The 14,219-nt window shown below is 36.0% G+C and overlaps 1 protein-coding gene across 3 annotated transcripts in view; it reads left to right on the top strand.

Moving 5' to 3' along the window:
* DNAAF4 (dynein axonemal assembly factor 4) overlaps window positions 1-14,219 on the top strand; it is a 78,856-nt gene that overhangs the window by 42,312 nt on the left and 22,325 nt on the right. For all 3 annotated transcript variants that reach the window (XM_087859231.1, XM_045812058.2, XM_087859230.1), the window contains one exon: window positions 7,743-7,974. In XM_087859231.1, coding sequence (XP_087715357.1) covers window positions 7,743-7,974 — 232 coding nt within the window. The remainder of the gene's footprint in view (window positions 1-7,742; window positions 7,975-14,219) is intronic.

Raw genomic sequence — 14,219 nt, 5'->3', positions numbered from 1 at the left:
CTTAATTGGATGGTTTGTATTTTTGGTGTTGAGTTGCGTGAGTTCTTTATATATTTTGGATATTAGCCCCTTATCAGATATTTTCATTTGCAGATGTTTTCTTTTATTCAGTAGGTTACCTTTTCATTTCATTGATGGTTTTCTTTGCTGTGCAGAAGCTTCTTAGTTTGATGTAATCTCACTTGTTTATTTTTGCTTTTCTTGCCTATGTTTTCTTCTAGGAATTTTATGGTTTTAAGACCTGGCACTCAAGTTTTTAATCCATTGTGAGTTAAATTTTGTGTTTGGTGTAAGATAGTGGTCCAGTTTTATTCTTTTGCATGTGGATATCCTGTCTTCCCAATATTATTTATTGAAGAGATTGTCCTTTCCCCATTACATATTTTTGGTTCCTTTGTCAAAAATTAATTGGCATATATGCATCAGTTTATTTCTGGACCCTCTATTCTGTGTCATTGATCTGCGTATCAGTTTTTATGCTGATACCATACTTTTAAGTTTTAGTTACTATAGCTTTGTAATACAGTTTGAAATATGGGGGCTTGATGCTCCAGCTTTGTTCTTTCTCAAGATTGTTTAGGTTAGTCAGGGTCATATGTGGTTCCATGCAAATTTATTATTGTGTTTTCAATTTCTGTGAAAAATGCCACTGAAATTTCATAGAAGTTTCATTGAATCTGTAGATTGCTTTGTGTGGTATGGAGACTTTAACAATATTAATACTTTTAATTCATGGGCATGGAATATTACATTTATTTGTGTCTTCTCCAATTTCTTTCGTTAATGTCTTATGGTTTGCAGTGTGCAAGTCTTTTGCTCCTTGGTTAAATTTAATTTTAGGTATTTTATTCTTTTGCTATAATTTCAAATGGGATTGTTTCTCTTTCTGATAGCTCATCATTAGTGTATAGAAATGCAATAGATTTTTGTGCATTGATTCTGTATCCTGTAACTTTATTGAATTTGTTTATTCTAACAATTTTTTGGTGGAATCTGTAGGGTTTTCTATATATAATATCATGTCTGCTGCAAATAGTGACGGTTTTACTTCCTTTCTAATTTGGATGGCTTTCATTTCTTGCTCTAAAGACTTCTAATACCGTGTTGAATATGAGTGGTGAAAGTGTGCATCCTTGTCAGCTTTTCACCATTGAGCATGATGGTAGGTGTAAACTTGTTATATAGGGTGTTTCTTATGCTGAGGTATGTCACCTCTGTACCCACTTTGAGAGTTTTTATCGTAAGCGGATGTTGAATTGTATTGTCTTAAACTTATTTTTAAATTGTGGTATAATATACATAACATATAATGTGTTATTTTAATCATTAATTGTACAGTCCAGTGGCTTTAAATACATTAATGTTGTGCTACCGTCATCACCATCCATCACCAGTGCTTTGTTCATCTCACAAAACTAAAACACTGTGCCCATTAAACAATAACAGCTCCCCATTCCCCCCTTTCCTCAGACCCCCGTTTTTCTTTCTGTTTCTGTGAATTTGATTACTTCATACCATATTTGTCCTTTCATGACTGTCTTATTTCATTTAGCATAATGTCTTCAAGTTTTTTACATGATAGCATATGTCAGAATTTTCTTCCATTTTAATGCTGAATAACAGTCTGTTATCATGTATATACCACATTTTGTTTATCCATTTGTATTGTGTTTTATATTTATGCACATATTTACCATTTCCCATGCTTTTCATTCCTTCTTGTGGATCTGAGTTAGTGTCTGGTGCCATTTCCTTTCAGCCTGAAGAACTTTCTTCAGTATATCTTGTAAGGCAGGTCTGCTAACAACAGCTTTCTTTAACTTGAAATATGTTTATCTCATCTTCATTTATGAAGAGTGGTTTTGCTGGACATAGAATTCATAGTTTATATGTTTTTTCTGTCAGCGCATTGAACATGGCATTTGACTGTCTTCTGTCCTCCATGATTTTTCATGAGGAATTAGTGTTATTTGTATCGTCATTTCCCATACATGATGAATCCTCTTTCTCTTGCTGCTTTCAAGATTTTCCTCTTTGGCTTTTGTATAAACTTAGCAGTTCCACTAAGTTGTGTCTAGGTGTATCTCTTTGTGTTTATTTTACTTTGGGTTTCTTGAATTTCTTGGAGCTATGGATTAATGTTTTCCTCAAATTTGAGAAGTTTTTTACCAATTATTTTCTGAAATATTGTTGGTTGAAAACTATAGATTTTATTTTGATTTTTTGAAAACGATACATTTTAGTTAATAGATCATAGCAATTCTGGGTTCTTTTTAATTTTTATTTATTTGTTATTTATTGAGGGCTGTTATTTTTAGAAGGTTGCCTGTACTTTAATTGTGAAGTCAGTCTAGTCTCCTTTGTGGTATACAGCTGCTGATGTCTCTGCTAAGTTTTTTAATTCTTATTTTTTAGGTGGCTTCCTTAGGAGTCTTTCCTGTGTCTGCATAACTTAATTTTTAACTAATGATATGGGCAGAAGTGGTAAAGGCTCCCACCCTTTGCTGATAGGACTATGTGTAGGTTTTAGAATACATTCAAAGTTGGAGCCAGTTTTCAACCCTTCCTCGGCTTCATTTTTTTTTTTTTTTAATCTCTACACTCAACATGGGGCTCAAACTCACAACCCTGAGATCAAGAGTCACACGCTCTACTGACTGAGCCAGCCAGGTGCCCCGCCGTGGCTTCATTTTATGCCAGGCTTCCTCAGGTCTCCCCAACAAATACACAGCTTTCTGTTTAGCCAGAGTTGTATGATAAGCTTATCATAGACCTTCTGTGGTTTTTTTCATTTTCATGATCTTTCTGTTAATTTTCTGATTAGTCAGGCACTCACCTTAACCTGGACTTTGACTTCAGACCCCAACTTCAAACTTTCCCTGTTCATTCCCAACGTGGTCTATCACTTTTATCCACCAAAACCATGGGTTTTCACCTCCCCACCCTGAAATGAGCCCACCCTTTTTGCCAACAAAGCTGTTGTGTTCTTTTTGCTAGTTTCATGTTGGCAGAACTGCCAGTCTCTTTATTTAAGCTGGCATTGGGTGGTTGGGAGCAACTGCAGGCAGAAGGCACAGCATCCCACTGTTCCTACCTGTAACTTTAGCATTTATTCTAGAACAAACACTTCTCAATTTGCAGGCTGTCATTGCTTAGTGTCCAGTGTTCTGAAATGGTTCTTTTTGGTAGATTTGTCCAGCTTTATACTTGATATTTGTGTATGGGAATTGCCAACCCCTTCATGCCACTATAAAGTTTGTACATTTTTTTTTTTTTGCACGTGAATTCTACATTTACTTATCAAGTTCCCTAAGAAGTTCTCTTGGTATTTTGATTAGATTACATTGACTTTATAAGTTAACTTTCAGAATGTCAGTATATTTACATGATTGAGTTTTTCCTCCAGGAACATGGCATTTATCTCCATTTATTTGGACTTATCCCTCAGCAAAATTATTATTTTTTTTTGAGAGAGAGAGAGAGAGAGCATGCACTCAAGTGGGGAGGGAGGGGCAAATGGAGAGGGAGAGAGAGAATTTTATTTTATTTTTTATTTTTATTTTTTTCTTTATAATGATTTTTTATTATATTATGTTACTCACCATACAGTACATCCCCGGTTTCCGATGTAAGGCTCGATGATTCATTAGTTGTGTATAACACCCAGTGCACCATGCAATACGTGCCTTCCTTACTACCCATCACCGGCCTATCCCATTCCCCCACCCCCCTCCCCTCTGTAGCCCTCAGTTTGTTTCTCATAGTCCATAGTCTCTCATGTTTCATTCCCCCTTCTGATTACCCCCCCTTTCTTTATCCCTTTCTTCCCCTACTGATCATTCTAGTTCTTATGTTCCATAGATGAGAGAAATCATATGATAGTTGTCTTTCTCTGCTTGACTTATTTCACTTAGCATTATCTCCTCCAGTGCCGTCCATGTTGTAGCAAATGTTGAGAACTCGTTCTTTCTGATAGCTGAGTAATATTCCATTGTATATATGGACCACAACTTCTTAATCCAGTCATCTGTTGAAGGGCATCTCAGCTCCTTCCACGATTTAGCTATTGTGGACATTGCTGCTATGAACATTGGTGTGCATATGGCCCTTCTCTTTACTACGTCTGTATCTTTGGGGTAAACACCCAGTAGTGCAATGGCTGGATCATAGGGTAGCTCAATTTTTAACTTTTTAAGGGACCTCCACACTGTTTTCCAGAGTGGCTGTACCAACTTGCATTCCCACCAACAATGTAGGAGGGATCCCCTTTCTCCACATCCTCTCCAACAATTGTTGTTTCTTGCCTTGTCTATTTTTGCCATTCTAACTGGCGTAAGGTGGTATCTCAGTGTGGTTTTGATTTGAATTTCCTTGATGGCTAATGATTTTGAACATTTTTTCATGTGTCTGTTAGCCATTTGTATGTCATCATTGGAAAAGTGTCTGTTCATATCTTCTGCCCATTTTTTGATTTGTTTATTTGTTTCTCGTGTATTGAGTTTGAGAAGTTCTTTGTAGATCTTGGATACCAGTCCTTTATCTGTAGTGTCATTTGCAAATATATGGGAGAGAGAGAATTTTAACCAGGCTCCATGCCCCATGTGGCTCAATCTCATGACCTTGGGATCATGACCTGAACTGAAATCAAGAGTTGGAGGCTTAACCAACTGAGCCACCCAGGTATCCCCTCAGCAAAATTATTTAACATACATCTAGAACTTACTATATTTTGCTAAGCTTAGTCTTAGCATTTTAAAAGCTTTTTAAATCAATTAGTAATGAAATTATTTTTTCCATTGTATTTTTCTAATTGTTTATTGCCAGTTTGTAGGAAGGTAAGTTTCTATGAGTTGTATAAAGTTGATCTGGTATGTGATTGCTTTGCTGAACTTACTTTTCTAATAGTTCTAATAGTTTGTCAGTTTGTTATTTTGGTTCTTTTAGGTAATGTACCATATTTGCAAATAATGACAATTTTATTTCCTTATAATCTGTATATTGTATATTTGTTTTTAAAATATATTAATATTTATAAAATTTTTATATACATAAAATTTTATATTTATTTTAAAAATTCTATTGTATAGGTTTTGATCTCCAAGAAAATAGTAAAATATTAAGCATACTGACTTTAATGACTTTGTTAGAAATATTTCTAATGCTTCACCATGAAGTGTGACATTGTAGGAGTCCTTTTTTAAGCTAAAATTTTTCTTTTATTCCTAGTATCAACTGATGTTTTGGCATGTACCAAGAGCATATTGTTTTCCTCTTTTGATTTCCTAATATCGTAAATAAAAGATGTGCTATTTGATCAAGATGTATTATAATTTTAATATTTCCCTCAATTCAGTTTGCTAATATTTTATTTATGATTTTTACATGTAATTTATAATAGAGATTGGCTTGTAAAGAACAATAAACCGGACATTCATTCCAAATTAAAAGAAATACAGATCTCCACTTCTTCAGGAATTTGGTTTAGGATTTGTTCTTATCCTCCTATTATTTACATTTGCTGTCTGCATTAAATTAATACTCTGTACTAAATGGCAGCTTTTTTTTTAGTAGTACAAAGTACTTAAAATCCAGTTTCTTCATATGTGATGATTGTTTTTCTAGCTTTCTGAGTTTTTCTGTTACTATACAGTCCTCCTTTAAGTGCTGTTTCGCATATTGTATTTTTTTTTAATAAAAGAACTTCAAGGATTGTTTAGTATTTGTCTTTTTGATATATTTAGTCTCTCTTTTCCTTTTATTATAAGGAATTTTGTGGTATTCTTCATGTTTTTCTCTTCATTCTAGTCTCTTTCTTACCTATTCTATGAAGCCTTTTTTGGTCCCTCCTCTTCCCCATTACTCCCTGAAGAGTTAGACTTTTTTGTTTCTTATATAGCTTATTATAAACTATGTGTGTGTATGTATATGTGTGCATGTATAGTTCTCTTAATTACATCTTTGCTATAATACCATAATTTTTCTGTTACTTTTTAGTATAAGGATGGCCTCATTTGGGGTAATTAAGACTTAGTCTTACACATTTTTTACAACTTTTCAAAATTCACTCCCCTTGTAGGGATTATGAGGGATTGAGGGTGTTCTGACTCCACATACTTTTCTCTTCTTCCATGTGTTGGGACAGAGAGGAAACAAGAAAAAAGGCACACATATCATTAAACTGGGTGAAGCTGTCATCTTCTCCTTTTAGGTTGTGGCTGCCTCTGGCTAACACTGACTGGTCATCATGCAATCAAGGCTGGCTCATTGCCACATGTAAGATTGTTCTGGTGTAACCTATTGGCAGCTCACTGGCAACTCTCTGAACTTAGAATATGTAAAAATTACTATCTTTGCGCTTAGTTTAGGCCTTATGTGCAATTCTTAATCTGTGAAATTTATTTTAAAGTCAGGGTTCCACAGTCCAACGGGAAAATAACAGTCTTCCAGAAGAGGGTATTAGGTCATGCAGATATTACAGAATGCCTCTTCAGTGCAGTTTCATACCTAGGTTTATTCTGTATCCTGAAATAATTCAGCCTCTAGGAAACTTCGTCCCAGCATGTTATTCTATAGCTGTGCCAAATGTACTATTTAAATGTAAATTAATTTAAATTTACATTAATGAAACTCAAGTAAAATAAAGATTTAGTTTTTCAGTCACATCAGCCAAATTTAAGTGCTTAATTAGCCACATGTGGCGAGTGGCTGCTGTATTGAAAAGCACAAAACCTTGCCGTCATCGAGAAGAGTTCTGTTGGACACTGCTTCTCTAGAGGGTAGAGGTGAGAATATTTTTGTTAGTATAGGAAGTCAGATACATAAAGTCAATCATATATACCAACCAGTTACTCTTTCACAGGGTTTTTTTTCCTTGCCTATTTGAAGGGAGTTTGTGAAAGGGAGAAAAGGTAGCACACTCCTGTGCAATGTACTGCTTTCAAATTCATCTGATGGTTTTTCTTGCAGAAGCTCGAAGTAACTGCTGTTGCAAATTCAATTGACAACAGCGAAGTTCAAACCCACCAGAAACAAACTTCCTCGTTTATCCTTCCCATTTCCTTTCTTCCTATTCCCTCATGCCTTAAGGTGAAGATGGTACAACTTCAGTCCCAAGACAAGAGAAGACTGGCATAAGTAGAAAGGCAAATGTGTGTGTGTGTGTGTGTGTGTGTAAATTTTGGGAGAAATGACTTGATTTTTAGAAAAACTTTTTTTTTTTTTTTGCCAAGTCCTTAGATATTACTTAACTGAATGCCTGCCTCCATTTTACACCTGAGTAAACTGAGGCTAAAGAAAAATATTGCTCAAGATTGTATTAATAGGGGCGCCTGGGTGGCTCAGTTGTTAAGCGTCTGCCCTCCGCTCAGGCTCAGGGCGTGATCCCGGAGTCCTGGGATTGGGCCCCGCATCAGGCTCCCTGCTCTGCTGGGAGCCTGCTTCTTCCTCTCCCGCTCCCCTTGCTTGTGCTCCCTCTCTCGCTGGCTGTCTCTCTCTGTGTCAAATAAATAAATAAAATCTTTAAAAAAAAAGATTGTATTAATAATGGTAAATCTGGAACTAAAACCTGTATTCCATGACATGCTAAATTATTTACCATTCCCATTTTAATTTTTTACTCACTGTTACTACTGCTGCAGATACAATGATAAGAGTTTAGAGGTAAGACTAATTATTATAATGCATTTCTTATTTTTAAAATGTTTCTTGTATGTTTTAGGGTTTTGTAATTGTAATTTTTACAGATTGAAGAAGAGGAGAGGAAAAAAATAGAAGATATGAAAGAAAATGAACGACTGAAAGCAACTAAGGAATTGGAAGCCTGGAAAGAACGTCAAAGAAAAGCTGAAGAACAAAAAAGAATTCAGAGAGCAGAGAAATTCTGTGAACAAGGAAAGCAAATTGAAGAAGAGAGAAACAAATTAAAACATAAAAGCCTTACTAGAATTGCAGCGTCTAGAAATCTTGCCACAAAAGGTACAATGATTACATTAATATTTTCTGGGAAAGTGAGTCCATTTGGTGAAGTAGACGTGTCACTTTTTTTTCGTAATCTATTTGTAATCTTAGGTCATTATTTTGGTATATTGAGAATAAGTACTACAGTATAGAGGCTACGGTGAAAAATTTATTTCTTCTTTTAGGAAATAGTGACATTTTCAAAATACAATGAGCAGTGATTCAGATCTCAGGGTCCTGGTATTGAGTCCCGCATCGGACTCCTTGCACGTGGGGAGCCTGCTTCTCCCTCTGCGTGCCGCTCCCCCTGCTTGTGCTCTCTCTGTCTCTCTGACAAACAAATAAATAAAATCTTAAAAAAAAAAAAAGACGTTTTCCTCACATGACTCAGGAACATGAGTACTATTACACAAGCTTAGTTGTAAGCAAATAGGGGCCCATCTGGCCTTTGATCCTGACGTGTTCAGAAATAGGTAAAAGAACATATTTCTTTACCGAAAGCTAAGAGTTTGATTTTATCTGATTTTAGAATATTAAACTTTGTTTTGGGCATATTTAGTATACTTAGTAATGGGCCCTTTTATAGTAAAATCACTTATATAATAATAATAATAATAATAATAATTAACATTTATTGGGTGATTTCCCTATGCCAGGCAATTTTATTGGTTGTATCACTCAGTTGTCAAAACAGTACTTTGGGGTAAGTGCTGCTATTCTTACTGTAGTGGATCTAGACATTCAGAAAAGATAAACAACTACCCGATAAGTAAACCTGTGGGATTTGAACCCACATCTATCTGCACTGAAACCTACGCTCTAGGCTATATGTATTTATTACTTTCAGTGAGGTCTAGTGTGTTGAAAAGTCAATAAATGAACCTTTGAATTAGGAACCACGATTATCTCCATTTTCCAGGTGAGGAAAGGCACAGAGAGTCTTACTAGCCCAGGGTAACGCTGCTCATAAATGGCAGAGTCAGAGTTTGGACTCGGGTGATCAGGGTCTGGAGTGGGTGACCACTGTGTGTTATATTGCTACACGGTAAGACAGGCACATTACTCATGTTTGTTATTTTCATATCAATATTATCATCACATATTTTAGCTGACTCTGTTTGTATTGAGGAGATGTTTTCATTCAGAAATGTATTAGGGAAAAAGTATATAATCCTAGTTTGGAAAAATATTACCTAATTTTAAAAGTTTGTTATCAAGCATTTCAAAGCCTTACAGTAGCTTTCAAGAGTGACTCTGTTTGTGTTTACTAATGACGAAATAGCAAACCTCAGAAGTTTTAATTACCAATCCCATAATATAAGGCACACCCCACTAATTTTACCTCTTAATGTGAAGCTAGGAGTCTAGGCTATGACACAATTACTTTGCAAGGCAGAGGAGTTAAACGTGGTGTGAGCTCCATAATCTTCAGGACCTAGAGCTCCATAATCTTCTGGACCTCAAGTGTTGTCATTTTGATGAAAACTGCTTAATATTTTATATTAAGGTGATTTTATAAGTGAAAAAAATTTTTTATAATAATTTTTTATTATGTTAGTCAACATACAGTACATCCTTAGTTTTTGATGTAATGTTCCATGATTCATTGTTTGCATATAACACCCAGTGCACCATGCAACATGTGCCCTCCTTAATACCCCTCACCGGCCTATCCCAATCCCCCACCCTCCTTCCCTCTGAAGCCCTCAGTTTGTTTCCCAGAGTCCACAGTCTCTCATGGTTCATTCCCCCTTCTTTTTTTTTTAATGATTTTTTATTATATTACGTTAGTCACCATACAGTACATCCCCGGTTTCCGATGTAAGGCTCGATGATTCATTAGTTGCGTATAACACCCAGTGCACCATGCAATACGTGCCCTCCTTACTACCCATCACCGGTCTATCCCATTCCCCCACCCCCCTCCCCTCTGAGACCTTCAGTTTGTTTCTCATAGTCCATAGTCTCTCATGTTTCATTCCCCCTTCTGATTACCCCCCCTTTCTTTATCCCTTTCTTCCCCTACTGATCATCCTAGTTCTTATGTTCCATAGATGAGAGAAATCATATGATAATTGTCTTTCTCTGCTTGACTTATTTCACTTAGCGTTATCTCCTCCAGTGCCGTCTATGTTGCAGCAAATGTTGAGAACTCGTTCTTTCTGATAGCTGAGTAATATTCCATTGTATATATGGACCACAACTTCTTAATCCAGTCATCTGTTGAAGGGCATCTCGGCTATAAGTTAAAATTTTTGATAAGATTTTATGTGATTTTAAAAATCAACTTCGAAGTAACTGCTGTTGCAAATTCTGATCCACGCAAGTATGGTTCATGATTTTAATGAAAGGTAGCAAGGCAATTCAATGGGGAAAGGAAGGTCTGGAACAGATCGGGATATATTTATGGAAACAAATGAAGGTAGACTCTTGCCTCACTGTGTACATAATGCATGCGTAAGAAGATAATCCAATAAACAATTAGATGAAGATTTGAAGGACTTGTCACAGAGTAAGACATGAACGGCCAATAGACACATCTTTGGTTAGTAGGGAAATGCAAATTAAAACGAGAGTGAGATACAGTACGTAGTACATATGCATTAAAATGACTAAAACAGAAGACTAAAGACCATCAACACAAGTGTTCTTGAGGATATGCTACAACTGGAGCTCTTGTACAATGATGGTAGAAAGGTAAAATGGTACAACGACTTTGGCAGAGTGTTTGGCTGTTTCCTGAAAAGTTAAGTATACACTTATCATATAACTCGGTCATTCTTGTCTTCAGTATTTACACAAGAGAGATGTATTCACCTGAAGACTTGTACTCAGATATTTATGGCCACTTTATTCACAATGAATGGTGAATAACTGGAAATGCTGCTCATCACTAGAAGAGTGCATAAGCAAATCTCGTACATTCATAAAGTGAAATATTACTCTGCAGAAGAGACCACACAGTACATACGGAATGAAATTCTAGAAAGTACTTATCATTTTATGATGACTGAGAGTACATCAGTGATTATCTGAGGCCAGAGGTAAAAGGAAGGGATGAACTTCACGTGGCTATAGGGGACTCTTAGAGGTGATAGAAATTTTCTGTCTTCATTATGATTATGATTTCACAGGTGCTTACATCTGTCAGAACTCATTAAATTAATGTAGTTTAAAATGAGTACAGTTTATTTTTTTTTTAAGATTTATTTGAGAGAGAGAGTGAGAGCGCACAAGCGCATGCACGCACGGGAGTGCTGGGGAAGGGGCTGAGAGGGAGAGGAAGAAAATCTCAAGTAGACTCCCTGCTGAGCACGGAGCCCAATACGGGACTTTATCTCATGACCCTGAGATCATGACCTGGGTGGAAACCAAGAGTTGGATGTCTAACCAACTGAGTCACCCAGGTGCCCCTGAGTACATTTTATTGTACATGAATTATTTCTTTGTAAAATTGAATAAAGTTTGTTGGGAATACTTTCATGCAGAAAAGCATCAAAATGCACATAATCTCCTCAGGTTCTTGTTATTTCGCAGTTATGCTTAAGGCCAGCCATGGTCAAGCCTCCTTTGAGGGTCCTGGCCCTTGTACTATTGTGTATATTCATAGGAGACTGGGAAAGAGGAATCATTGAGCATCTAATTAATTAACTATTGGGGCTTCCTTATCTTGTTAGAAAAGTTCAGTTACTGGTACCAGCCTGTCCTTCTGTTGAAGTAGTTTTGACTTGCTTGCTAAGCTACTCAAAACATTCTAGAGGGAGAGATGAGACTTTAGGCCATGTGAATTTGTCCCTTTTCAACTTGGAAAAACCAGGTACTCCTAAAGGTAGGGGCAGATGTAAGTCTGAAAAAAAAAAAAAAGGATTGGTTGGAAGTGTGTAAATAGAGTTTCACTACCAGATCTCCAGATCATGACAGAAGATTGGGGGTTTACTTTCTGCATAGTTGAAGACTGAGTGAGATTCTGCTCTGAAAATACAGAGATGGAGTGAAAGATAGCATTGCGTAAATATAAATTCCGGTTCAACGGATCCCCTCCAGCACTCCTCTCCTTAGCTCGTGCACATATGCGTGCACAAGCCCAGTGCACCTGGGATGCAGATTAGAAAATTCTTCTGTAGGGAAGCTAATGAGTGTAGGATGAAAAAATTCTGACATCTGTAATGGCCCAGCTAGTTGACGATGCTGAAGCTTACTAGATTCATGTATGTAGAACTTCCAGGCAGAAGTTTTATACTTTAAAAGGAGAAGACAGTCAAGACACAATAAAATGCAACTTGGAACAACCAAGTAATGCAGGGAACAGAAGAAAACTTAATTATAACTAATGTCTTCAGAGAGATGAAGACATATTTTAATCATTAAACAAGAACGAGAGACTATAGTAAGGAATATTAAGAGAATAAAACAGTTTGGAAATTTAAAATGTGATGAAAATTAAAAATTTAATCAAATGATTGGAATATGGCTTCTAAGTTATTCAGAAAGTAGAACAAAAGGATAAAGATATTTGAAATAGAAAAGATAAAACAATCAGAGTATCTATCCAGGATGTTCAACATTCAAGTAATAGGGGTATGAGAAAGAGAAGGAGAGACAGAAGAGAGGAAATAATATTTTTAATGTTGCAAAACTTCTGAAAACTTAAATGAATTTCCACATTGAAAGAGTCTATCGGGTCCAGCATGGCAGATTTTATAATGTTCATGCCAAAGCACATGAAATTTTAGCACACTTTATGTTTTTTCTTTTTCTTTTTTAGAAAGAGAACAAGAGCACATGAGCCAGGGGGTGGGGCAGAGAGAAAGGGAGAATTTTAGCAGGCTGGATCCACACCCAGCTCAGAGCCTGATGGAAGGCTCGAACTCCAACGCTGAGATCATGACCTGAGCCAAAATCAAAGAGTTGGATACTTAACTGACTGAACCACCCAGGAGTCCCTCAGCACACTTTAGACAGAGATCCTGAAGCTTCCAGAGAAGAGAAACAGATCGTGCACAAAGGACTGGGAATGTTAGCATCTGTCCTCCTAACCTCAGCACTGGAATCCTGAAACATGGATCACTCTGAGGGGAAAATAATTTTCAGTGTGAAATTCTACACCCGCTTATTAATCAAGTGGGAGGCAAGCATAAGGACTTTTCAGACATACAAAGTCTTACAATATTTACTGCTCAGGTACACTGGGAATTGTACCTTTTTTCTTTTTCTATTCTTCAAAACAATTTAGTTCGCTATGAATTATCTGGTGTTTGAAGGTTTAGTAAAACTACCCCTAATATGTCTAGGCATGGAATATTTTATAGAAGTACTTTTAGTTTCTGGGGCGCCTGGGTGGCACAGTTGTTAAGCATCTGCCTTCTGCTCAGGGCGTGATCCCGGCGTTATGGGATCGAGCCCCACATCAGGCTCCTCTGCTGTGAGCCTGCTTCTTCCTCTCCCACTCCCCCTGCTTGTGTTCCCTCTCTCGCTGGCTGTCTCTATCTCTGTCGAATAAATAAATAAAATCTTAAAAAAAAAAAAAAAGAAGTACTTTTAGTTTCTGGTTATTCAGGTGTTCTATTTTTTCAGGTCAATTTTGGTAATTTATTTTCTAGGAAATTGTGCTTATCATCTTTTCAAATTTATTGGCATAAACTTTCTCTTATTTGCTTCTCTCTATCATTATAACATTTCTTTATACCTAATACGATTTTGTTTTTTCTTGATCAACTATTGTAGCATTTTGTATATCTGTTCCAAAAAGCAAATTTTTGGTTTTGTTGATCCTTTTTATTGTTTCTTTGTTTTCTATTCCGTTAATTCCTGTCTTTATTTTTATTTTGCTTCTTTGAGTTTCTTTAGGTTTTCTTTGTTCTTGTCTCACTTGTTTTCATTAATTTTGGAATATTTTAATACATGCATGTTAAGTTAAATTTTTTTTTTCTTAAATACTACGTTAATACATTCATAAGTCTTGGAATCTTGTGTTTTTGTTGTTTAGTTGCAATATTTTGTAACTCATCATTTTTTCCTCTGGCCCTTCAATTACTAGGGTTTTTTGTTTTGGTTTGGTTTTTTGTTTCATTTTGTTTTGTTTTTAGTTTCCAAATGTATAAAATGACTATAATTCTCATATTTAAAATTTTCTGTATCACTATGTTACAGGTGTGTTTATAGATTGTAGTTTATGGTGTGTATTTGTGTTTATCCCGAGGGTTTCTTTTAATAGGCTATGGGCCACTTAGATTTATTATTATAAATAAAATGTATCTTGATAT

Source organism: Ursus americanus, chromosome 36, assembly GCF_024610735.1.
Source record: "Ursus americanus isolate L20-20 chromosome 36, mUrsAme1.1.p, whole genome shotgun sequence".
Classification (NCBI taxonomy): Eukaryota; Metazoa; Chordata; class Mammalia; order Carnivora; family Ursidae; genus Ursus; species Ursus americanus.
The sequence above is the reverse complement of the archived record's forward strand: the minus strand, read 5'-3'. Positions and strand labels throughout refer to the sequence as shown.